Genomic DNA, 24,790 nt, shown 5'->3' with positions numbered 1-24,790 from the left:
CTCATAGATATTTCCTCAGCGAAGTATAGCAGTTTCGTGCAGGTGTCCTCACGAGATCCACAGCAAGCACAGTTATCAATGCAGACAGTACTCCTTAGCAGCAACAAATATCCCACGGAAACATGAACTCGTTAATCTTCCACAAGCAATTCTCTCCAGGTCTCGCACAATGCTAGGCTAACCTCGAGGCTGTCAAATACCTCCGCGATGAGACGGTAGTTTCAGTCTCTACTAAGTCTTTCTGTGATAAACCAAACACCATGAATCATGTCGTTATTTAGCATTTATCCAAATCGACAAAAAGACAGGGAAGTAAAACCACAGCTTTTGTACATCCAGAATTACTCTGCACTTTGTTATCACAACTAGGGATTAGGCTGGCATAGCCCTGTAGGTACCACATATAAAACAGTACTTTATTTACAATCACTGGAAGGTCTGTGATACTCATATATTCAATCTAGCCAAAAGGCATATGCAGGGGTTAGTTGTAAATATACTGCAGTATGCTCTTATTGTAGCATGTACAGTCTAGTTCTGCTGGCTAATTTTGAAAGATCTTGATCATCTGACCTCAGATGTTGAACTCCCTCTAGTGGAGAATAAAAAAATGGGTAAATATTTTTCAGAATGATTGATTGGTCTTGCTGGGGTCCCTACAGTATGCTTCTCCTCACCTAGATGAGGTTTGAGTTATGATTGTAATGTAATATGTGGTTATCATATTGTTTAATATGTGTGTCCATGGCCTTAAAAGGCAAATGACAATATAAGAGTCACCAAAGGAAACCTAGTTTAGAGGGCCCACAAAAACTATACCTCTCACAGAAAGACAGATTTAGGGTTAATACCATGATAGGGGGAGAACTGACATGAACATTTTCAACTGAAATTCACCTATCATTTCCCAGAGCGCAAATTCTTGATTTACCAATCACATGAAGAGCAGGACATATCAGGTTGTCTAAAGTGAGAGGACAAAACATTAGGAACCGCATCCTAATATTGAGTTGCAGTTCTTGACACACTCAAACCGGTGTGCCTGGCACCCACTACTATACCCCGTTCAAACTCACTTCAATCTTTTGTCTTGCCCATTCACCTTCTGAATGGCACACACATACAATCCATGTAAAAAATCATTCTTTAAACTGTCTCCTCACCTTTATCTACACTGATTGAAGTGGATTTACAAGTGACATTAGTAAGGGATCATAGCTTTCACCTGGATTCACTTGGTGTCTATGTCATGGAAATATCAGGTGTTCTTACTGTTTTGTAAACTCAGTGTACATCCCCATGGTGACTTGATCTCTAGTCTTGGTCATATGCCAACCAAAAAAACGAGTTTGTAATTTGATGATGTCGACCATAAATTGTTATCTTTATGTAAAGTATTTAGGAAATGTTGGAATTTTTCAAATGTGTTGGCTCCTACCAGATCTTAAAACATATTTAAAGATGAACAATAAATCAAGAATATTATTGCATACTATGCTACAACATACTTATTAAATATAATTTACTCAATGTGCATAAGTGGAGTCTCCCTTTCAGGTTGCTTGATTTACAATATAGGAACATAAACACAGTCTTGGTAGGTCCACTCTTTCTAGAAGAATCTTTCAGCAAGACAACAGAGAGGAGGCTTGATGAGGTTGACTGACACAAGGGTGTGTTCAAAGAAGGAGGAGATCAGATCCTCTTTCTAAACACTCCAGCTACAGTACTTCTCCTCCTGTCTGCTCATCAAAGCCAAACAAGCCTTGGAGAGGGAGAGAAGGATTCAAAGAGGTACGTTTCATTTGACTTTTACTGATGAGATATTACAAGCACTTTATTACTGTATAACATCTTACATCATGACTGATATTTTGGTGTCAAAAATCATTATTTTAATGTTGTTATCTAGTAAATATGCCTAGTGACTCTCATAATGGGATATTTCTCAAGCAGAAAATATGTCAGAAAATGTGTTTTGTTGTAAGGTGATTATGTACTGACATAAAGTACTGCAATAGCATACCAGCTATCATTTTATCATATCACTCAGCACTTGATCAATGACATACAGTACTGTTTGTTTCTAATCAATATGAGTCAAGTAAAAAAAAGAAAGGATTCTCCCCGTAAAATATGTTGTCTTACTTAAATAGTCAACAGAGCATTCATTTCTGATCCTTAGCCAGCTTAGGTGGAATTTAACTCATAAATCAGTGATCAGGCCTGGGTCCTAAATAACTTTTTTCTCACACGGTCTGCAGCTAAACCCACTACAATGACACACAAAATGATGTATCACTTTGTCAAATATTGGCATTAATAGATTGATGCCTCATTACAGAATACTTGTTCCAGAGGATTCAGAGGAAGAATTTGAGCAAAAAAGAAGTTGCCCAACACTACAAACTTCATATACTTTTTGGAGGACAGAAGGGGGAGGAGAAAGGTTGAATCAAGCTGCTTCAGTCACTCTGTCCTTGTCAAATGAGCCAGAATATCATACTGTATTTGTCTAGTTAAATCCACTGGCTATTTTACATAGCTTTTACATTAATCTCGGCACCCAGAACCACATCAGCTACTCAATGTTAAGGCTGTCACGAGAGACTTCTTAACCATAACAGTTTGCATTAAATATCTATTTTTTCTATCACAAAATCCTGTTTCTTATACATCTCCGTAAAAGGTTTTCTTAAACAGACAAACACCTTTACCCTTTTACATATTTTCAGTGGTAATGTGGTTCCCAACAGTATTGGTTACTGTTTCTGGGTAAGAATAGTATTATCTTTCCCCCAACATCTTTAAAGTAAAAACAGCACATAATTTAGACCGTGTATACTGACCACAGTATGTTGATATAGTTACCTTGCTCTACTGTGACACATATCCATGTTTTTATATCTCACTATCTATGTAGTTATGCATGTGTAACAGATACAACATACACATACCTTTTGTGATCTTTCTCGTTGAATTTACAGTATGGGAATGTTTAGACTGTTTTCTTTGCCCAGGTGCAGCACCTGACCTCTTCTTCAGCCAGCAGTCCTTGGATGAGTCCTTCAGTGACACCCGAGAAGTCAAACCATGTGAGTGTATATGTTTGTATGCTATATAAGACGTATCCTTCATGGTTTAGTGTAAATCAATCGAATATTGTAATATAAAGCATGGACCATTTGTCACTTTTGTGGTAGTTTATATTTTAATAATTTACTTGTAATTTAATTGAAAACCACATTTGCCCTTATTCAACAGCTCACTGCTCAAAGGGATTCGTGGTTGACAAAGACTTTTTCTGGAATGACATTCTGAAGGTGTATGAACGGGACCTACATCATTGCCAGCTTGCCTGCACTAACCCTAACCCTACTTCAGCTACGTGGTTAAAGAGTATAACCTATTTGAGTATCTGGGTTGTCTGTTTGAGTGGAGTTCACACTACTTCTTTTGGTAATTAGTTGAAGGATGTGGTTAGAGAAATGTCACCCCTCTCAAATGCAGATCTATGGATTCATGCACTGACTATGCATGAGATCAAAATGATACGCAGTATTTGTTAACAATTACATTGATTACATTGATTACATTTATTTTAATGTTAAACAGAAATGACATAGGAAGTGCATCTGTCATGACTTCCGCCGAAGTCGGTCCCTCTTCTTGTTTGGGCGGCGTTCGGCGGTCGACATCACCGACCTTCTAGCCATCGCCGATCCACTTTTCATTTTCCATTTGTTTTGTCTTTGGTTTACACACCTGGTTTCAATTCCCCAACTACATGTTAATTATTCAACCCTATGTTTTCCCCATGATTTTTGTGAGTGATTGTTTTATTGTAAGTTCGGTCCGTTGTTCGTGGGCTTGGTATTTGTTCATGTATTTGGAAAATTTGAGTAAAGTTCATTGTGTTACTCATCTCTGCCGTCCTGCGCCTTACTCCTCTGCACCAGCTACACCCAGAACCTTACAGCATCAGTATTGTCTTTAACTTTCAAAACAGATTCCGCTGCTATCAAAAGTATTCAGATGTTGGCCGCCAGCGTCGGATGCAACGACAGGGCCCTGATCGATCACTACCGGTGCAGTCTGTACGAGGACGTCCGACGGGAGTTGGCCTGCAGGGACACCACTGGTGGACCTGTCCATCCGGCTGGATAACCTGCTGGCTCCCCGCGGACGTCCGGATCGGGGCCTGTCAGTTCCATCCCCCAGAAGCACTGCCCCGATGCCCATGGAGCTGGGAGGTGCTGCACTTAGGGCGACCGGGCCGTTCCCTGTACCATCTGTGGCCTCAGAGGGCACACTGCTGGTCGGTGCTGGGGAGGTTCTTTTGAGAGTCGAGACGGCAGGCAGGGCACTCTCGTGTCACCCCAGGTGAGTCGGCACCAGGCTCTCTCAGAGCCCCCTGTTGCTCACATGTTTTTGTTTATACATTTTCCTGAGTTTTCCCCACATTCCCAGCATAAGGCGCTCATAGATTCAGGCGCAGCTGGGAATTTTATTGACAGAGCATTTGCCCATAGTTTAGGATCCCCATTGTTCCTTCCCTGTGCACGCCCTAGATAGTCAACCGTTAGGGTCAGGGCTAATTAGGGAGGCCACCGCTCTACTGGGCATGGTTACGCAGGAGGGTCAGAAGGAGATAATTAGTATTTTCCTTATTGATTCTCCTGCGTTTCCCGTGGTGCTGGGCCTACCATGGCTGGCCTGTCATGACCCCACTATTTCGTGGCAACAGAGGGCTCTCAAGGGGTGGTCACGAAAGTGCTTGTGGAGGTGTTTAGGGTTTTAATTCGGTGCTACTATTGTGGAAAGTCCAGACCAGGTCTCCACCGTGCGCCTTCCCTCTGAATATGCCGATTTGGCTCTCGCCTTCTGTAACAAGAAGTCGACTCAATAACCACCTCATCGACGGGGGGATTTTGCAATGAATCTACTGGTAGATGCAGCACTTCCCAGGAGTCATGTGTATCCCCTGTCACAGGAGGAGACGGCAGCTATGGAAACATATGTCTCCGAATCCCTGGGGCAGGGATACATTCGGCCCTCCACTTCACCTGCCTCCTCGAGTTTATTTTTATCAACCAAATCACTGTGAGGTACAGCTACCCGCTGCCTCTCATAGCCAGTGCGATAGAGTCAATGCACACGACGAGCTTCTTCACAAAATTGGATCTCAGGAGCGCTTACAAGAGTGGAAGACGGCATTTAGTACCACCTCAGAGCACTATGAGTACCTCGTCATGTCGTACGGGTTGAAGAATGCTCCATCAGTCTTCCAGGCATTTGTAGACAAGATTTTCCGGGACCTGCACAGGCAGGGTGTAGTGGTGTATATCGATGACATTCTGATATACTCTGCTACAAGCGCCGAGCATGACCTGTACATCAAGGCTGAGAAATGTCTATTCTTCCAACAGTCCTTCTCCTTCCTAGGGTACCGCATTTCCACTTCAGGGGTGGAGATGGATAGTGACCGCATTTCAGCCGTGTGTAATTGGCCGACTCCCACCACGGTAAAGGAGTTGCAGCGGTTTCTAGGGTTTGCCAACTACTACCAGAGGTTTATCCGGGGCATTGGCAGGTAGCGGCTCCCATTACCTCACTGCTGAAGGGGGGACCAGTGCGACTGCAGTGGTCGGCTGAGGCGGACAGAGCTTTTGGTCACCTGAAGGCTCTGCTTACCTCGGCTCCCGTGCTGGCTCATCCGGATCCCTCTTTAGCGTTCATAGTGGAGGTGGACACGTCCGAGGCTGGGATAGGAGCCGTGCTCTCTCAGCGCTCGGCTATGCCACTAAAGCTCGGGTATGCCACTAATCCTCCAATAACCTCTCCCCCTTCCAGTGCGTACTGGGATATCAGCCGGTCCTCGCACCTTGTTATCAGAGCCAGATCGAGGCTCCTGAGGTGGACGAATGGTTTAAGCGCTCGGAGGAGACCTGGGACGCCGCTCATGTGCACCTGCAACTGGCCGTGAAATGTCAGAAGGCGAGCGCCGATCGCCACCGCAGTGAGGCCGCGGTGTTCGCACCGGGGGACCGGGTCTGGCTCTCGACCCGAAACCTGCCCCTCCGCCTGTCCTGCCGGAAGCTGGGCCCGCGGTTTGTGGGGCCATTCAAAGTCCTGAGGAGACTGAACGAGGTATGCTACAGGTTACAGCTTCCTCCAGACTACGGTATTAACCCCTCGTTCCATGTGTCTCTCCTCAGGCCGGTGGTGGCTGGTCCACTCCAGGAGTCTGAGGTGCGGGAGATTCCTCCGCCCCCTCTGGACATCGAGGGGGCCCCGGCATGTGCTGTTCGAGCCATACTGGACTCGAGGCATCAGGCGAGGGGTGGAGGACGTTTTGGACCCTTCATTGCTGCGTGAGTTCCACCGTCTCCATCCGGATCGCCCTGCGCCTCGTCCTCCGGGTCGTCCCCGAGGTCGGTGTTGATGTTCAGCTGGAGCCGCGCGTCAAGGGGTGGGGGGTACTGTCACGACTTCCGCCGAAGTCGGTCCCTCTTCTTTTTCGGGCGGCGTTCGGCGGTCGATGTCACCGGCCTTCTAGCCATCGTCGATCCACTTTTCATTTTCCATTTATGTTGTTTTTGGTTTACACACCTGTTTTTGGTTTACACACCTGGTTTCAATTCCCCAATTACATGTTCATTATTTAACCCTCTGTTTTCACCATGGTTTTTGTGAGTTATTGTAAGTTCGGTCCGTTGTTTGTGGGCTTGGTATTTCTTCATGTATTTGGAAATGTTGAATAAAGTTCATTGTGTTACTCATCTCTGCTGTCCTGTGCCTGACTCCTCTGCACCAGCTACACCCATAACCTTACAGCATCAGTATTGTCTTTAACTTTCAAAACAGATTCCGCTGCTATCAAAAGTATTCAGATGGTAAACCAACTATTATAATCTATCCAGGAGTCATATCTGGTTACTCTAGGAAGGGCTGCAGTAAAGGTATAGGATAATCTAACCTACTGTACGAATAGTACTTACAACTGTTAATAAATATGTTCTAATATGTTCTAATAAGCTCTAAATTGAGATGACGGAGTGATCTAGACCAACAACATTAGTACGTGCTTCAAATAACTTCAGTTCCTTTATAAAGCCAATGTAGTTTAATATAAACCATGGATATCAGTTCGTAGGGGATTTCTACCAGAACTAAGACAAAAATATATATTTTTTAATGAAATTTCATCCATAGAAGAGTCCTTTGGAGGAAGGATTGTTGAAATAAACAGTAGTTGACATTTATACCTTAAAGCATACTTGAGAAATATCTAACTAAAGTTGGAATATTTTGGCCTTACTCAGGCTTCCTTTAAGACTCCAAGTGAAATTTTGTTTATAAATTCTTTTTAAACAAATTAATAAAAAATATAAAACATTTATGTCTTGAGTCAATAAATATTCAAACACTTTGTTTTGGCAAGCCTAAATAAGTTCAGGAGCAAAAATGGCATTAACAAGTTACATAATAAGTTGCATGGACGTTACACAATCATATCATATAAAAATGTAATCCCATAACACTAAAAGTAGCAGAGATCACTGTCTGGAACTTTGATATGGACGTAAAGTATATTATGAGTCGCACCCCCTTTTGCCCTCAGAACAGCCTAATTTCGTCAGGGCGATTGGTCAGGGACTCTACAAGGTGTCAAAGCGTTCCACAAGGATGCTGGCTCATGTTGACTCCAATGCTTCCCACAGTTGTGTAAAGTTGGCTGGATGTCCGTTGGGTGATACACATTGTTGATACACACAGAAACTGTTGAGTTTGAAAAACCCATCAGCTTTGCAGTTATTGACATACTCAAACAGGTGTGCCTGGCACCTACTACCATACTACCTCTTTCGCCCTCTAAATGGCACACATAAACAAGCCATGTTTCAATTGCCTGAAGGCTTAAGAAATCATAGCTTTAAGCTGGTCAGTCTACATCATGGAAAGAGCATGTTTTGTTCACTCATTTAATGTCAACAATCCTTCCTGCAAAAGGACCATTCCATGGATTATATTCAGCGAAAATACCCAAAAGTTCTGAACTTTTTTGGTTCTACTTTCATGAGGAATCACCCCAGGTACTTTATTTGTCTACACAGGTTCAACAGGGGAGATCAAAGATGGTACAAAAAAATACAAAAAGACGTATGTTTTTTACTTTGTATTATCTTCTACCAGTTCTAATGTGTTATATTCTCCTACATTCATTTCACATTTCCACAAACATCAAAGTTTCTCCTTTCAAATGGTATCAAGAATATGCCTATCCTTGCTTCAGGTCCTGAGCTACAGGCAGTTTAGGTATGTCATTTTAGGCGAAAATGGAAAAAAAGGGGTGGATCACTCAGTCCATGGGTGATTGCTCACAAAACTAGAACAAGAAATGTCATCCATTGAAGAGTCCTTTGGAGGAAGGATTGTTGACATATATTTGACATTTCTATCTTAAAGCTTACTTCAGCAACTGAAGTTGGAATATTTGTGACAATTTGGCCTCACCCAGGGCTCCTTTAGGACTCCATACTTTCATCTGTAGGTGCTACAAAGTAAAAGTTGGTGTCATATGAAGCTTTATTGCATGCTATGTAATATGAGTAGTATTTTGATTTCAATATCAAATTTCAAATTTCTTACATACATTTACACAAATATGACCATGAATATTAAAAAAAAAAAAATTGTTTAGATCTGGCACATTTTTCAATGTATGATCCCTTCAATTCATCCCATAAAACTAATACTAGTAGAGATTCCACTCTGGAAATCTAATATGGATGTAGAATACAGATGCTTCAGAAAGTATTCACACTACTTGACTTTTTCAAAATTTTGTTGTTTTACAGCCTGAAAATAAAATTGATTAAATTTAGATTGCTTTGTCACCAGCCTATACACTATACCCCATAATGTCAAAGTGGAATCATGTTTCTAGAAATTTTCACAAACTAATTAAAAATGAAAAGCTGAGATGTCTTGAGTCAATACATATTCAAACACTTTGTCATGGCAAACCTAAATAAGTTCAGCAGTAAAAATGTCCTTAACAAGTCACATAAGTTGCATGGACTCTTTGGGAAATACTATTGTTTAACATGATTTTTGAATCCTATAACGCTAAAAGTAGCAGAGATCACAGTCTGGAACTTAGGTATTGGCGTAAGTTATATTATGAGTTGCACCCCCTTTGGCACTTCAAACACCCTCCATTTGTCGGGGTATGGAATCTACAAGGTGTCAAAAGCGTTCCACAGGGATGCTGGCCCATGTTAACACCAACGCTTCCCAAATTGTGTCAAATGGTCTGGATGTCCTTTGGGTGATGGATCATTCCTGAAACACACAGGAAACTGTTGATCTTAAAAAGCCCAGCAGTGTTACAGCTCAAGACACATACAAACAAATGTGCCTGGCACCACCGTTCAAAAGGCACTTAAATATTTTGTCTTGCCCATTCACCCTCTAAACGTCACACATACACAATCCATGTCTCAATTGTCTCAAGGCTTAAAAATCATTCTTAAACCGGTTTCCTCTCCTTCATCTAAACTGATGGATGTGGATTAAACAGGTGACATCAGTAAGGGACCATAGCTTTCACCTGGATTCACCTGATCTTTCTATGTAATGACATGAAAAAGTTCCTAATGTTTTGTACATTCAGAGTATTTCAGCAATGCTTCCTCCAATGGACCATTCTATGGAATATATTTAGTGAAAATCCCAAAGAGTTCTGAACTTCTTTGGTTCTAGTTTCATGAGGAATCACCCCAGTGCTTTGTCTGTCCACACAGGCCCAGCAGTAGAGCTACCAGTGTTTACTCTGGTTAGTGAGGGGAGGAACATGGATGAAGCCCAGAAGTTCTGCAGGGAGTACTACGATGAACAGGCCACCATCTTCAATGCTGAGGACCAGACAGCATCTCTGAGAGCAGTGTCAGCACAGAGCCTCACTGACGCTGTCTGGGTCCACTCCCATTACCATGCCTTTTGGCCCAAACTGGGCTATTCGAATACACCAAATGCAAAGTGTGTTGTTCATGGACTTGTAAAAAAAACTATGGGTTTTGAGAGAATGCACAAGTTCATGTCACTTTGTGTGCCAGAAAAGTATGTTTATTTAGTAATGAAAACACTTTACTTGAAGGGGGGTAGTCATTCTAAACATATTGGTAAAGTACATAGTACATTTCAAATAATGTCACCTTTAAGGGTTACTGTATGTATCCTTTGACAATCATCTAGGTGCATTTATTTAACATCTATGTCCATGTCTTTTAGATCTTTTTTAAGACAATTGTATTTTCTGTCCTTAGGCACACAATTAAACTCAGAGCTTAAATACTACATGGGTCAAGGTTGATTGATGTGGGAGGAGGCACAGACGGCTTGCCGAGCCAATGGAGATGACTTAGCGAGCATCCTCACCCAAGAGGATTACACAGCATTCCAAAGCATAACAGAGACACGGCAGTTTGAAGACTTCTACCAGAATATGGGAGTGGTCCAATGTGGACCCCTTTCCCATGTGTGTCTGAGCCTCAACTGGGTGCTAGTAACTGCTGCTCCCTGACCCATAAGGGCCATTGGCAGACTGAAACCGTCACCCTGGAGAAGACAGACTGCTCTCTGAAGAGACCGTTCCTTTGCACTGGAAGTAAGACTGACATCTTTTAATGAACACAGAGAGAGGAAAAGGCAGGATTCTAACTGATTCTGACAAACCTATAGACACGTGTGCCGGAGCCTGTGGCATTACCGCTAGACCAGCCAGGCCACAAGACTGCCATCTTATTGGGGTTACTATGGGTCGTAAGACAGGAACAGGATGGCATTTTAGCCCCAATAGAGTCCCACTGCAGCAAACACTGTCACATGTCAGACACAGAGATGCTACATGTAGCCTACTCCAGCCACCTCTCTCTCCCCACCTTTCAGATATATATGTGCTCATATGGTTTCAATTATGAAATAATAGTTTCATACTGGTAAACATAGAACACAGAGGGTTGCTACTACACAGTTCCAAAGTCATTTACAGCCTTTAAAGGACATTGGAAGAAAAAATGATTATTTATTGTAAATAAGGTGAACCTCATTTGAGTGGCTGTCTAATGTAACCATTTTTATGTCCCTCTAGTAAAGAGAATCAAGCAGACCATTGTAAGGATGTCTCTGAAATCTAACACAGGAGGTGACCTCAATGACCCAGTGGTAAAGGAACAGATGTTGGAGCAGGTACAGTAGTCCTACATCTCCCACATCAGAAATCAATGTCATCCTCACTCATTTCACTCTTCTCTTATGATCTCAAGTTGCTATTCCTATTGGTCATATTAATAAACTCTGATGCTTGATAAAAACGATGAGTACTGCTGGCTTTATCTGGTTTGATCATATCTCATAGATCAGAAAGGAGTTTGCTAAGAACAGGAACTTCATCCAAAATGAACATCCTTATGTTTAGTCTGTTGTTCAGAGTCCCTTGTACAGTGTGCTGTTAGGTTTTGCATCCCGTTGAAACTATGGAAATGAAGTAAGTGTTTCATGGACTAATTCCATTGGGAGTCTTTGTTCTGTTGTGTTTGTTTTCTAAGGTCAGTGTGGGTCCTAATGAAGAGGACCAGCCATGATGATCCAGCAGGAGAGGCCAAGAAAATCACATGACATATTATATATCTTATAATACATAATAAAATATTATTTTAGTTAATATTATTAAAGTTATGATAGTTTGATTTGTCTTATGAAAGTAAAATATGAAGCAAATTTATATTAGGATAGATTTAAACGTTCCAATGATTTACTATTGTCATATCAAATTATAATCTAAATGTTTTGGAGGTGTATGAATGTTGTGTAATAATAATGTTTGTTGTCCATAAGGGAAATAAGATAAGTGAAGAGGAATAAAATGGAAATTTGCGTTGTATAATTCTTCATAATGATGTTACACACTCACTTATGGATGTAACTGTTGACATTCTTAAATAAAATATGTTTTAGTGACAACAGTACTACCATGGGGGCACAAACCTCAGTCATCGGCTTCATCAATAAGTGCATCGATGACGTCGTCCCCACAGTGCCCGTACATTCATATCCCAACCAGAAGACATGGATTACAGGCAACATCCGCATCGTGCTAAAGGCAAGAGCTGCCGCATTCAAGGAGTGGGAAACTAATAAGAACGCTTATAAGAAGTCCCGCTATGCCCTCAGACGAATCATCAAACAAGCAAAACGTAAATACAGGATTAAGGTTGAATCCTACTACGCCGGCTCTGACGCTTGTCGGATGTGGCAGGGCATGAAAATAATAATAGACTACAAATGGAAACCCAGACGCGAGCTTCCCAGTGACGCAAGCCTACCAGCCGAGCTAAATGCCTTTTATGCTCGCTTCCAGGCAAGCAACTCTGAAGCATACATGAGAACACCAGCTGTTTTTGATGACTGTGTGACAATGCTCTCGGTAGCCGATGTGAGCAAGACCTTTAAGCAGGTCAACATTCACAAAGATGCGGGGCCAGACAGATTACCAGGACGTGTACTCAAAGCATGCGCGGACCAACTGGCAAGTGTGTTCTCTGCCATTTTCAACCTCTTCCTGACTGTCTGTAATACCTACGTGTTTCAAGCAGACCACCATAGTTCCTGTGCCCAAGGAAGTGAAGGTAATCTGCCTAAATGATTACCTTCCCAGGGCACTCATGTCAGTAGCCATGAAGTGCTTTGAAAGGCTTGTCCTCCCGGGTGGCCCAGTGGTTAAGGGCGCTGTACTGCAGCGCCAGCTGTGCCACCAGAGACTCTTCGTGCCCAGGCTCTGTCGCAACCGGCCGCGACCGGGGGGTCCGTGGGGCGACGCACAATTGGCCTAGCGCTGTCCGGGTTAGGGATGGCTTGGCCGGTAGGGATATCCTTGTCTCATCGAGCACCAGCGACTCCTTTGGCGGGACGGGCACTGTGCGCGCTAACCAAGGTTGCCAGGTGCACGGTGTTTCCTCCAACTTCCATGTTGGATGCGCTGTGTTAAGAAGCAGTGCGGCTTGGTTGGGTTGTGTATCGGAGGACGCACGACTTTCAACCTTCGTCTCTCCCGAGCCCGTACGGGAATTGTAGCGATGAGACAAGATAGTAGCTACTAAAAAACAATTGGATACCACGAAATTTGGGAGAAAAAGTGGTCAAATTTAAAAATATATATATTTAAAAGGCTGGTCATGGCTCACATCAACATTATCCTCCTGGATACCCTAGACCCACTCCAATTTGCATATCGCCCCAACAGATCCACAGTGGAAGCATTCTCAATTGCACTCCACACTGCCTTTTCTCACCTGGACAAAAGGAACACCTATGTGAGAATTCTGTTCATTGACAATAGCTCAGCATTCAACACCATAGTGCCCACAAAGTTTATCACTAAGCTATGGACCATGGGACTAACATCTCCCTCTGCAACTGGATCCTGGACTTCCTGGCACGCCACCCTAGGTGATAAGAGTAGGAAATATGCCACGCTGATCCTCAACACTTGGGCCCCTCAGTAGTGTGTTCTTAGTCCCCTCCTGTATTCCCTGTTCACCAACGGCTGCATGGCCAAACACGACTCCAACACCATCATTAAGTTTGCTGACAACCAAACAGTGGTAGGCCTGATCACCCACAACAATGAGACAGTCTATAGTGAGGTCAGAGACCTGCCAATGTGGTACCAGGACAACAACCGCTCTCTCAATGTGAGCAAGACCAAGGAGCAGATCGTGGACTACAGGAAAAGGCGGACCGAACAGGCCCCCACTACCATCGACAGGGCTGTAGTGGAGCGAGTCGAGAGTTTCAAGTTCCTTGGTGTCTACATCACCAACAAACTATCATGGTCCAAACACACCAAGACAGTCGTGAAGAGGGCACGACAACACCTTTTCCCCCTCAGGAGACTGAAAATATTTTGCATGGGTCCCCAGATCCTCAAAAGGTTCTACAGCTGCACCATTGAGAGCATCCAGACCGGTTGCATCACCGCCTGGTATGGCAACTGCTCGGCATCTGACCACAAGGCGCTACAGAGGGTAGTGCGTGCGGCTCAGTACATCACTGGGGCCAAGCTTCCTGCCATCCAGGACCTATATACTAGGCGGTGTCAGAGGAAAGATAAAAAAATTGTCAAAGACCAGAGTCACCCAACTCATAGACTGTTTTCTCTGCTACCTCACGGCAAGTGGTACCCGAGCGCCAAGTCTAAGACCAAAAGGCTCCTCAACAGCTTCTACCCCAAGGCATAAGACTACTGAACAATTAATCAAATGGCGACCAAACTATTTAGATTGACATTTTTACACTGCTGCTACGCTGTTTATTATCTATGCATAGCCACTTCCCCCCCAAGCTTTTGATTTCTTTATTTAACTAGGCAAGTCATGTACAAATTACCTTGACTAACCTGTACATGCGCACATTGTGTCACGTTTCTTCAAAATCGAACCCAGAAGCAGACCAGGACAAGGAGAGTAGGAAGAAGGTGAGTATTTATTTACAAGTGAATGTGAGTGGGTAGATACATCCAGGTGGCGTAGCGGGCAGCGGTGGTGAGTTGATGGGAGTAAATAGGTGGATCCAATGGGGAAGCGGAATCCTCCGATGACCAGGCGGGAATGGGGTAAATGATCCGGGTGAGTAACTGAAGACAGAACAAACGGAGGTAAGTTGAAGGCAAGCAAGACGTACAAAACAACAAAACAAATTCTATCCAACTTGAGGCTGATACTATGGCACAACATACTGTTCATGGCTAACGATCCGGCAGGGAATGGATGTCAGGTCAGAGCTTTTGAAGGGGAGAGGTGATGATCAGGACAGGTGTGCAGATTACTGATGGGATACAGGTGCGGGTGAACATCGATCTCCCAACAAGCTAATCTGCCCGGCAACCAGACAGGGTGCGTTCCAGGACACCGGAAACACACTCCAGGACAGAAACACAGGCAAACACAGACTCAGGAAGCGGGGTTCGTGACACATTGACTGGGTACTGGTACCCCCTGTCTATAGCCTCGTTATTGTTATATTATTGTGTTACTTTTTACTATTTTTTACTTTATTTGGTAAATATTTTCTTAACTCTTTCTTGAACTGCACTGTTGGTTAAGGGCTTGTAAGTAAGCATTTCACGGTAAGGTCTAAATATGTTGTATTCGGCGCATGTGACAAATAAAGTTTGATTTGAAATCACAACAATGTAGAATTATGTGCCCACATCCAAGTGGCAGCCTTCATGGAACTGACAGTATCGAGGCAGACAGACAGACAGTTGTGGGTGTGACAGTATGACACTATCCATGTTATGAACCTAAACAACATTTGGATGTCATTTGAATTTTCACTGGTGTCATGGTGTGTTGGGGCAGCTATTTCAGTCATAAACACAGGCTCATGGATAGCAGGAGAGGGGTGTGGGGTTCTTGCCCTTATTCATGTTGTTGATGGCTGTTATACATGAATCAACTTCATAACAAATTCATCATGTAGGCCTAGCAAACATGATTATCCACATCAACATAGAGACAAGGAAGTAAAACCACATCCTAATGTATCTACTTGTACAGTAGCACTGAAATCCAACAAAATTACCCGTATGGACTACAACATGTCCATACCAGGAACTATGGGCTTTTGTACATACAGAAACACATTGAACTTTGTTTACACAATTGGGGATTAGGCTGCCATAACCCTTCAGGTACCACATAGAAAACAGGACTTTATTTACAATGCATTGGGATGTCGGAAGGTGACCTGCTTTGCCTGGCACTGAGAGAACTCACTGATACAGGTTACAATGATATATTTGGTGTTTTCTTTGTTACTTTAACCACATATCTTCATGCCTCATCAATCAGAGTAATAATGGATTGATTCCTATTTACCAAATGTACTGCAAATTATTGTCACAAATGTGAATTTGATACATTAACAGAAATGTATATTTGATCAAGCAACGTAGATGACTTTATTTCTAACAATGTATAAAGTCCACTGTAATAACAGAGAAAATACATTGGGTCTATTGGTCAGTATTTGTTTATGTGGAGGGAGGGGTTGGAGCGGAAGTTTTAGCATCTCCTGGGTGTGTTCACCTGGTCAGCAGAGAGGGAGGAGTGAAACTCTATAAACTCACCTCTCTTTCCCCGGTCTCCCCATCTCACAACCAAACTCTGGGGAGGGAAGAGGACAGCTAACTGGGTAGGTGTGCCATCATTTCAAGCTGCATTATACATTATTATCCTGATAGAAAAGCACAATGTTTCAGTTTATGAAGAGGTAATCATTCAGATATGTTTGCTTAGTAATCTGTGTACTTTGATGAAGTTGAGACTGACTACACTTGTAAAGTGCCCAAAATGCCAGATGGGCTGGTCCACTTTTAGCCAAGTGAGCCATTCTACCTTGTTTTTTTTATCACTATCTGGCTAATAATCTGGCTAATAATCGGGGCCTCAAGGTAGAAACAAATGGGCCAGTGTTGGGTCTTCACAAAGTAAAGAAATGGGCCAGTGTTTTAGAAATTAATACTGGTCCCTGTCCGCTCCTGCACTCTTAGAAAAAAAGGGTTTCAAAAGGGTTCTGCAGCTGTCCTCATAGGAGAACCTTTTGAATAACCTTTTTTGTTCATAGAATAATATTTTCCTCTGTGAAATGGTTCCACATGGAACCCATATGGCTTATTCAAAGGGTTCTCCTATGGGAACAGTCAAAGAACCCTTTCAGGTCGAAGTCAAATCTAATTTGATAACAGTGTGAGTCAAAACATATCTTATGCATATCAAAGAAATTGTGGAAATCAGTAGATTTAGAGAGACTTGAGACACTTTTAAATCTCAACACATTTACCTAAAATTAGACTATATTTTTGACTTCTTTCAAAGTGCATGTTTGGTTAATCAAAGTTTATTCCATGTAATGTTTCCATAGAGTAACTGCAATGCTACTTTGGTAGTCAAATCACCTTAACATCATTTTGTCATTTTGTTTAACTGGAAAGGTACAACACTGCCTGTTAACTCTCAGAAGGAAGTTGTGCACATTAGTTCAGACTTCAACACGAATGAACGAAGACTGACAATTCTTTCTTAATTATTTTCTTATACATTAAATCTTTCAAACAGGTCTGGATTGACAAATGATTGTGTTTTAACATGTGTTCACATCAACAATGCTTCTCTTGAGTTGCAATATAAGGGTTGGGAGCATTAAACCACAATCTCTTCACAGTGGTCATGATACAGCCAGTACTTCTACTCCTGCTACTGGGTAAGAGATCAGATGGGATGAATATTCCTCTTTTGGTATTATAGACCAACCTGCTATGACTTATCTAGTTGACCATGTATTCAAAGTAGTTGTGTAGTGGTTCAGAACCTGTCAACATCTATTTATGTACAATGAGCTTCAGTTTAACCAACATTTAAGATGACATCTACAGAATTCTCTCCTTGAGTTGACACATTCATATTTTAGTACAGTGATTATGAAGTTGAAATTCTAGTCCTAAGGTTGATGTCGGTGTCACAATCTAAACAGAGAAGGAGATTGACCATCCCAAAAATAACACCTTTCTGATGTGACATTTATCCCCACAGCAGCCATGTCCTCGCCAGTGTTTGGAACTGAGATATCAGTACTAGAGGGAACCTCTGTTACCCTTGTCTGCACATATCTAGGGGGTAAAAAGCTTGAGACATGCTGGGGCAGAAGTTGTGGATTTGTTCAGTGTACTGATACCATAATGGAAGATAAATCCAAATATAAAATTAACGCTGAAGTTGGAACAGTGAATCTCACCATTTTAAAACTACAGCCGACAGACCGTGGGAGCTACTGCTGCAGAGTCTATGTCCCTGGATGGTTCAATGACCTTAAACAATTCTACAGCCTGAGGGTAGTCAAAGGTAAGTGTTGCTCACTTCAGACGATGGGTTAACAATGGGTTTTGCTCAGTGCAGATGTCCCCTTACAGTAGGAAGGAACATGAAGGTTTAAAGTCTTCATCTCCATGTATGAATGTTGTATTAGTGCATCACTATTGTGTATCCGTTTGTTCTCTCGCTAACAAAGTCTGCACTACTGGTAATATCCTTTTGCTGCCTAGTTTATCTTTATCCTGTGTCCCTTTCTGATGGTCTGTGTGGTGAAATACAATATGTCTTGGTTACAGGTTGTGTGAGGGACCTACTGGACAAAGTCCATTTTCTGGGGAACAATATTGCGAATCAGCCATTTACAACCGAAAATGCAAGTCAGTGCAGGCAGGAATGCACCAAAAATGACACATGCCAGTACTTCACATTTGTTGATGAAAACGCAGGAATAATAGTCCACAGGTACACAAATTATAATTTTTTTATGCTTGGGAAAATAAAGGCAGCAAAATCATTTTTGAATCAGCACCATTCTGATAACTACTACCACATTTTTTGTGATATTTATCCCACAGAAACAAATGTTTCCTGAAGGCCTCAACTGGTCATACGCCTGAAATTACAATACAGCACCTCCAACATGCAACCTCAGGCTACTCTCTGAGAAACTGCAGTGGTAAAGGTGAGTACATACAATGACATGACTTGATTCATCATTTGTTTTGGCCATTGAATATCTAGCCAATATCTAATAATCACAGAGGTAGACTTTGTTAATAGGCCCTTTTAAACAGGATAACATTGACATGTGTAACGGCGTTCTTCGTTTGTTGAAAGAGAATCGGACCGAAATGCAGCGTGGTGGTTACTCATGTTCTTTAATGAAGAAAAAGTGACGATACATGAAATAACTTAATAAATACAAAAACAACAAACGGAACGTGAAACCTAATACAGCCTATCTGGTGACACAACACAGAGACAGGAACAATCACCCACGAAATACAAAGCGAAACTCAGGCTACCTAAATACGGTTCCCAATCAGAGACAACAAGAAACACCTGACTCTGATCGAGAACCGCCTCAGGCAGCCCAAACCTAACTAGACACACCCCTAATCATAGCAATCCCAATCCTATAAAACCCCAATGCGAAACACAACACGTAAACCCATGTCACACCCTGGCCTGACCAAAATATATAACCAAAACACAAAAAGCTAAGACCAAGGCGTGACAGAACCCCCCCCCCCCCCCCCTCCCCAAGGTGCGGACTCCCGGACGCACCTCAAAACCATAGGGAGGGTCCAGGTGGGCTTCTGTCATTGGTGGCGGCTCCGGCTCGGGACGTGGACCCCGCTCCATAAATGTCATAGTTCCTCCCCTTCGCGTCCTGGGATAATCCACCCTCGCCGCCGACCATGGCCTAATAGTCCTCACCCAGAACCCCACAGAACTGAGGAGCAGCTCGTGACTGAGGGGCATCTCAGGACTGAGGGACAGCTCGGGACTGAGGGGCAGCTCGGGACTGAGGGGCAGCCCGGAACTGAGGGGAAGCCCGGAACTGAGGGGAAGCCCGGAACTGAGGGGCAGCCCGGAACTGAGAGGAAGCCCAGTACTGAGATGAAGCCAAGTTAGGCAGTAGGCTCCGGTAGATCCTGGCTGGCTGGCGGATCTGGAAGATTCAGGTTGACTAGCAGATCTGGAAGATTCTGGTTGACTAGCAGATCTGGAAGATTCTGGTTGACTAGCAGATCTGGAAGATCATGGCTGACTGGCGGATCTAGCTGCTCTATGCAGACTGACAGCTCTGACTGCTCCATGCAGGCTGACAGCTCCTTGCAGACTGGCAGCTCTTTGCAGACTGGAAGCTCTGGCTGCTTCATGCAGACTGACAGCTCTGACTGCTCCATGCAGGCTGACAGCACCCTGCAGACTGGCAGCTCCTTGCAGACTGGCAGCTCCTTGCAGACTGGCAGCTCTGACTGCTCCATGCAGGCTGACAGCTCCTTGCAGACTGGCAGCTCCTTGCAGACTGGCAGCTCCTTGCAGACTGGCAGCTCTGACTGCTCCATGCAGGCTGACAGCTCCTTGCAGACTGGCAGCTCTTTGCAGACTGGCAGCTCTGACTGCTCCATGCAGGCTGACAGCACCCTGCAGACTGGCAGCTCCTTGCAGACTGACAGCTCCCTGCAGACTGGCAGCTCCTTGCAGACTGACAGCTCCCTGCAGACTGACAGCTCCTTGCAGACTGACAGCACCCTGCAGACTGGCAGCTCCTTGCAGACTGACAGCTCCCTGCAGACTGGCAGCTCCTTGCAGACTGGCAGCTCCTTGCAGACTGGCAGCTCTGACTGCTCCATGCAGGCTGACAGCTCCTTGCAGACTGACAGCTCCTTGCAGACTGGCAGCTCTTTGCAGACTGGCAGCTCCGGCTGCTTCATGCAGACTGACAGCTCTGACTGCTCCATGCAGGCTGACAGCACCCTGCAGACTGGCAGCTCCTTGCAGACTGACAGCACCCTGCAGACTGGCAGCACAGGCTGCTCCGAACAGGCAGGAGGCTCCGGCAGCGCTGTAGAGGAGAAAGGCTCTGATAGCGCTGAACAGACGGGAGACTCCGACAGCGCAGGAGGGAAGGAAGGCTCTGGAAGCGCTGAACAGACAGGAGACTCCGGTAGCGCAGGAGAGGAGAAAGGCTCCGACAGCGCTGGAGAGGCGGGAGACTCCGACAGCGCAGGAGGGAAGGAAGGCTCTGGCTGTGCTGAACAGGCGAGGCGCACAGAAGGCCTGGTGCTGGAACTGGTGCTACAGGATCGAGGACACGCACAGGAAGCCTGGTGCGGGGAGCTGCTACCGGAGGACTGGAGTGTGGAGGTGGCACAGGATGTGCAAGGCTAGGGATGTGCACAGGAGGCCTGGTGCGTGAGGCTGGCACCAACTTCACCAGCCGACTAACACGCACCTCAGGACGAGTATGGAGCGCTAACTCAGGTGCCATCAAATCCCCGACACGATCCGTCGGACGAATATGGTATCTATAGCACCAAGCTAGCAACTCCCTCATTACTCTCCACTCCACTTTCCCCATTAACTCCTTCACAGTCTCTGCTTCGCTCACCTCTAACACCGGCTCTGGTTCTGGTCTCCTCCTTGGCTCCTCACGATAAACAAGGAGAGTTGGCTCAGGTCCATCTCCTGACTCAGCCACTCTCCCTCTGAGCCCCCCCCCAATAATTTTTTGGGGGTGACTCTCGGGTTTCGCTCTGCGCCGCCGTGTCTGTTTCTCCAACTCCATTCGCCTATAGCCTTCTTCGCACTGATCTAGCGAATCCCAGGCGGGCTCCTGCACTCTCTCTGGGTCGGCCGCCCACCTGTCGATTTCTTCCCATGTCGTATACTCCATGCCATTGCTGTCCATAACGTCCTCCTTTCGCTGCTCCTGCCGTCGCTGCCTGTTACCACGCTGCTCGGTCCGTGTGTGGTGGGTGATTCTGTAACGGCGTTCTTCGTTTGTTGAAAGAGAATCGGACCGAAATGCAGCGTGGTGGTTACTCATGTTCTTTAATGAAGAAAAAGTGACGATACATGAAATAACTATAATAAATACAAAAACAACAAACGGAACGTGAAACCTAATACAGCCTATCTGGTGACACAACACATAGACAGGAACAATCACCCACGAAATACAAAGCGAAACTCAGGCTACCTAAATACGGTTCCCAATCAGAGACAACAAGAAACACCTGACTCTGATCGAGAACCGCCTCAGGCAGCCCAAACCTAACTAGACACACCCCTAATCATAGCAATCCCAATCCTATAAAACCCCAATGCGAAACACAACACGTAAACCCATGTCACACCCTGGCCTGACCAAAATATATAATGAAAACACAAAACACTAAGACCAAGGCGTGACAACATGGATATCAAACTCTGTCATGTTGTGTTTCTGTTGATTCCATCATCTCTGTTGAAGGTGTAACTTATTGAATGTCATCAATCAAGCATCAGAGCTCTTTGAAGGGAGCCGTTTCAGACCAATGATGTGTAAACTCTATAGAATACTATCACTACTATGTATTCACTTTTAGTCATTGATGCACAGGACACGTCCATATTCATAAAACAAATTGGTTGGCGGATTGAATGAGTCTGCAAATGTATGAATTTGCATCTGTCACGTCTATATTACTCTGCTATCAAACATTATGTTAATTTAGAATAGATAATGGAAGCTAAAGATGGTAATGTTTCCCAATCAACACAACAAGCAGTCTGATAAGCATTTCCTCTGTATTTCAAACAGTCACCTACTCAGCCAAAAAGTACAGCCTCGTCCCTGAGAAGAAAAACTGGACCGAAGCACAAGAATACTGCAGACAACACTACACAAATCTGTCCATCATATGCACAGAAGAGGATTGGAAGGCAATTCAATCCTCTTTGGGTAATTTCAGTGGTGATGTGTGGATTGGGCTCCATAGGTCTGGTCCAACTGAAAAGTGGAAGTGGTCTGATGGAGAGGACTTCATGTTCTTTAACTGGGAAAACAGTTTTGGTCTCAACACTGTGGGTTACGACTGTGTCTTGTCTATTTCATCTCATTGGCAACCAGGGAATTGTGCAGCCCTAAATCAGTATATGTGTCAACGAGGTAAGGACTGACTAACTCACTCACTGTCTCTTTCTATAAATGGAAAATCCAACTTGTCATTTAACAAATGGGATTGATTGATTTAACAACCCCTACCCTAATACTGTATTCTTCATCTAATCAGATCTCAAACACTTTATTAATTTGGTTATCTGTAACTTCCAAGTTTATTTCTTATTGTGTTTAGTCATTATCTGCCTCATGAAATGAGATGTGTCACTTTTCACCTTCCCTCCTGTAAGTTCGTCATGGTAATGGAACAACAGAGAAGGTGTATGAGCTGATGCCTGGGGCAATGATGTGGCAGGATGCTGTGACAGACTGCAGGACAATAAAAGGCAGAGAACTGGCGAACATCTGTAACCAGAAAGAACAGGAAGCCTTTGATGAGGTGACTACAGAGAAAACCTGGATTGGACTTCAGCAGAAGAACAAACTATGGAATTGGTCAAATGGAGAACCATTTCAGCAATGGGAACATACCATGGGAGGTGGAAACTGTGTACAGCTGAACTCAGACAGAAAATGGACACCAAAAGATTGCTCTAGTCAAAGTATTTTCCTTTGCTATGGAGGTAAGTTGAACCACGTGAGAGTGTTATCAAACTGAAGTGTTTTAGTCAGTCAATCAATGACTAAATTGTACAGAATCTACACCAAAAAAATCCTAGTTTTAATATGATAACATTTTATATAGAGAATTCCTACTTTGTGTTTCTATCAATTATAAAAATGTGCCTAAATGTATATGTATTCTACTTCATTCTGACAGATGAACACCCACTTAACACCACAGGGGATTTGACCATTCCTGTTACCCCTGAAACCACCAGCCCTATTTCCACCACAACACCTACCACTTTACTACCTACTGCTACTAATGGACAGTCCACCACCTCACCAGCTACCACTACTAATGGACAGTCCACCACCTCACCTACTACAACCACTAATGGACAGTCCACCACCTCACCAACTACAACCACTAATGGACAGTCCACCACCTCACCAGCTACCACTACTAATGGACAGTCCACCACCTCACCTACTACAACCACTAATGGACAGTCCACCACCTCACCAAATACCACTGCTAATGGACAGTCCACCACCTCACCAACTACCACTACTAATGGAGAGTCCACCACCTCACCAACTACCACTACTAATGGACAGTCCACCACCTCACCAACTACCACTACTAATGGACAGTCCACCACCTCACCAACTACCACTGCTAATGGACAGTCCACCACCTCACCAGCTACCACTACTAATGGACAGTCCACCACCTCACCAACTACCACTGCTAATGGACAGTCCACCACCTCACCAACTACCACTACCAATGGACAGTCCACCACCTCACCACCTACCACTGCTAATGGACAGTCCACCACCTCACCACCTACCACTACTAATGGACAGTCCACCACCTCACCAACTACCACTACCAATGGACAGTCCACCACCTCACCACCTACCACGACTAATGGACAGTCCACCACCTCACCAACTACCACGACTATTGGACAGTCCACCACATCACCAACTACCACTACTAATGGAGAGTCGACAACACCACCAACATCAAATTCCAGTGGACAACTGACCTCCTCGTGTCCCACCTCCCCAGACTGGAATCCTACATCCTCACCCAGTAGTGCAACTTCTCCACTCCATCCTGGTGAGACATGGAGCTACATTCTGTACCAATCTGTACAAAGGTGTACAAGTGACAATTGTTGTGCTTTTTATTTGTGGTTTTGTGTTCATGAACTTGCACTTACATGTGTGCAATTTTATGCTTTTGACTTGTCCATGCAGATTACCTGCACTACATCAACGAGTCCAAGAGCTGGATCAATGCCCTGGAGTTCTGTAAAAGTCGTGGCTCCAAGTCCAACCTGGTGCACATCACCAACCAGACCGTACAGGCTGACGTGACCCAGCTCCTGGCCAATGTGGAGCTGCCTTGTGGGGGGGTATGGATTGGTCTGGAGCGGTCCATCTTTGAGTGGAGCGCCCCCTGGCTGTGGACCAGTGGTGATGTTGATAAGGTGGTGAAGTACAGTGGGTGGCACAGCTGCTTCCCCCTCAACCCCATGAATTACCACTGTGGTAAGATGGTCCGGGTTGGTAACAGAGAACTGAAGTGGCTGGATGCTTCCTGTCATCAGGAATTACCCTT

General features: G+C 44.2%; 1 protein-coding gene and 1 long non-coding RNA gene across 2 annotated transcripts; both read left to right on the top strand.

Annotated features, from left to right (window-relative positions):
* The first annotated feature begins 1,222 nt into the window (after nt 1–1,222).
* On the top strand, nt 1,223–3,986 carry LOC116375217 (uncharacterized). Its single transcript, XR_004210945.1, has 3 exons — nt 1,223–1,794; nt 2,345–3,095; nt 3,265–3,986. It is a non-coding gene; the product is annotated as an uncharacterized LOC116375217 (long non-coding RNA).
* Nucleotides 3,987–16,230: 12,244 nt separating this feature from the next.
* LOC109896383 (uncharacterized) lies at nt 16,231–24,263 on the top strand. Its single transcript, XM_031832725.1, has 9 exons — nt 16,231–16,260; nt 17,290–17,328; nt 17,658–17,966; nt 18,233–18,398; nt 18,512–18,618; nt 22,252–22,599; nt 22,842–23,174; nt 23,372–23,594; nt 24,236–24,263. Exons 2-9 carry the CDS (start codon nt 17,295–17,297, stop codon nt 24,261–24,263), a joined length of 1,548 nt encoding a protein of 515 aa, XP_031688585.1. The 5' UTR covers nt 16,231–16,260; nt 17,290–17,294.
* Nucleotides 24,264–24,790: the final 527 nt, after the last annotated feature.

The sequence above is a fragment of the Oncorhynchus kisutch genome, linkage group LG9 (assembly GCF_002021735.2).
Source record: "Oncorhynchus kisutch isolate 150728-3 linkage group LG9, Okis_V2, whole genome shotgun sequence".
Classification (NCBI taxonomy): Eukaryota; Metazoa; Chordata; class Actinopteri; order Salmoniformes; family Salmonidae; genus Oncorhynchus; species Oncorhynchus kisutch.
The sequence above is the reverse complement of the archived record's forward strand: the minus strand, read 5'-3'. Positions and strand labels throughout refer to the sequence as shown.

Excerpts from the sequence above, each read along its gene's own strand:
- LOC109896383 (XM_031832725.1), top strand. The coding sequence starts at position 17,295 with ATGATACAGCCAGTACTTCTACTCCTGCTACTGG. Across the intron at positions 17,967-18,232 it reads CAGCCTGAGGGTAGTCAAAG|GTTGTGTGAGGGACCTACTG; the intron begins GTAAGTGTTGCT and ends TCTTGGTTACAG. Across the intron at positions 23,595-24,235 it reads ACTACAACCACTAATGGACA|ACTGGAATCCTACATCCTCA; the intron begins GTCCACCACCTC and ends CCACCTCCCCAG.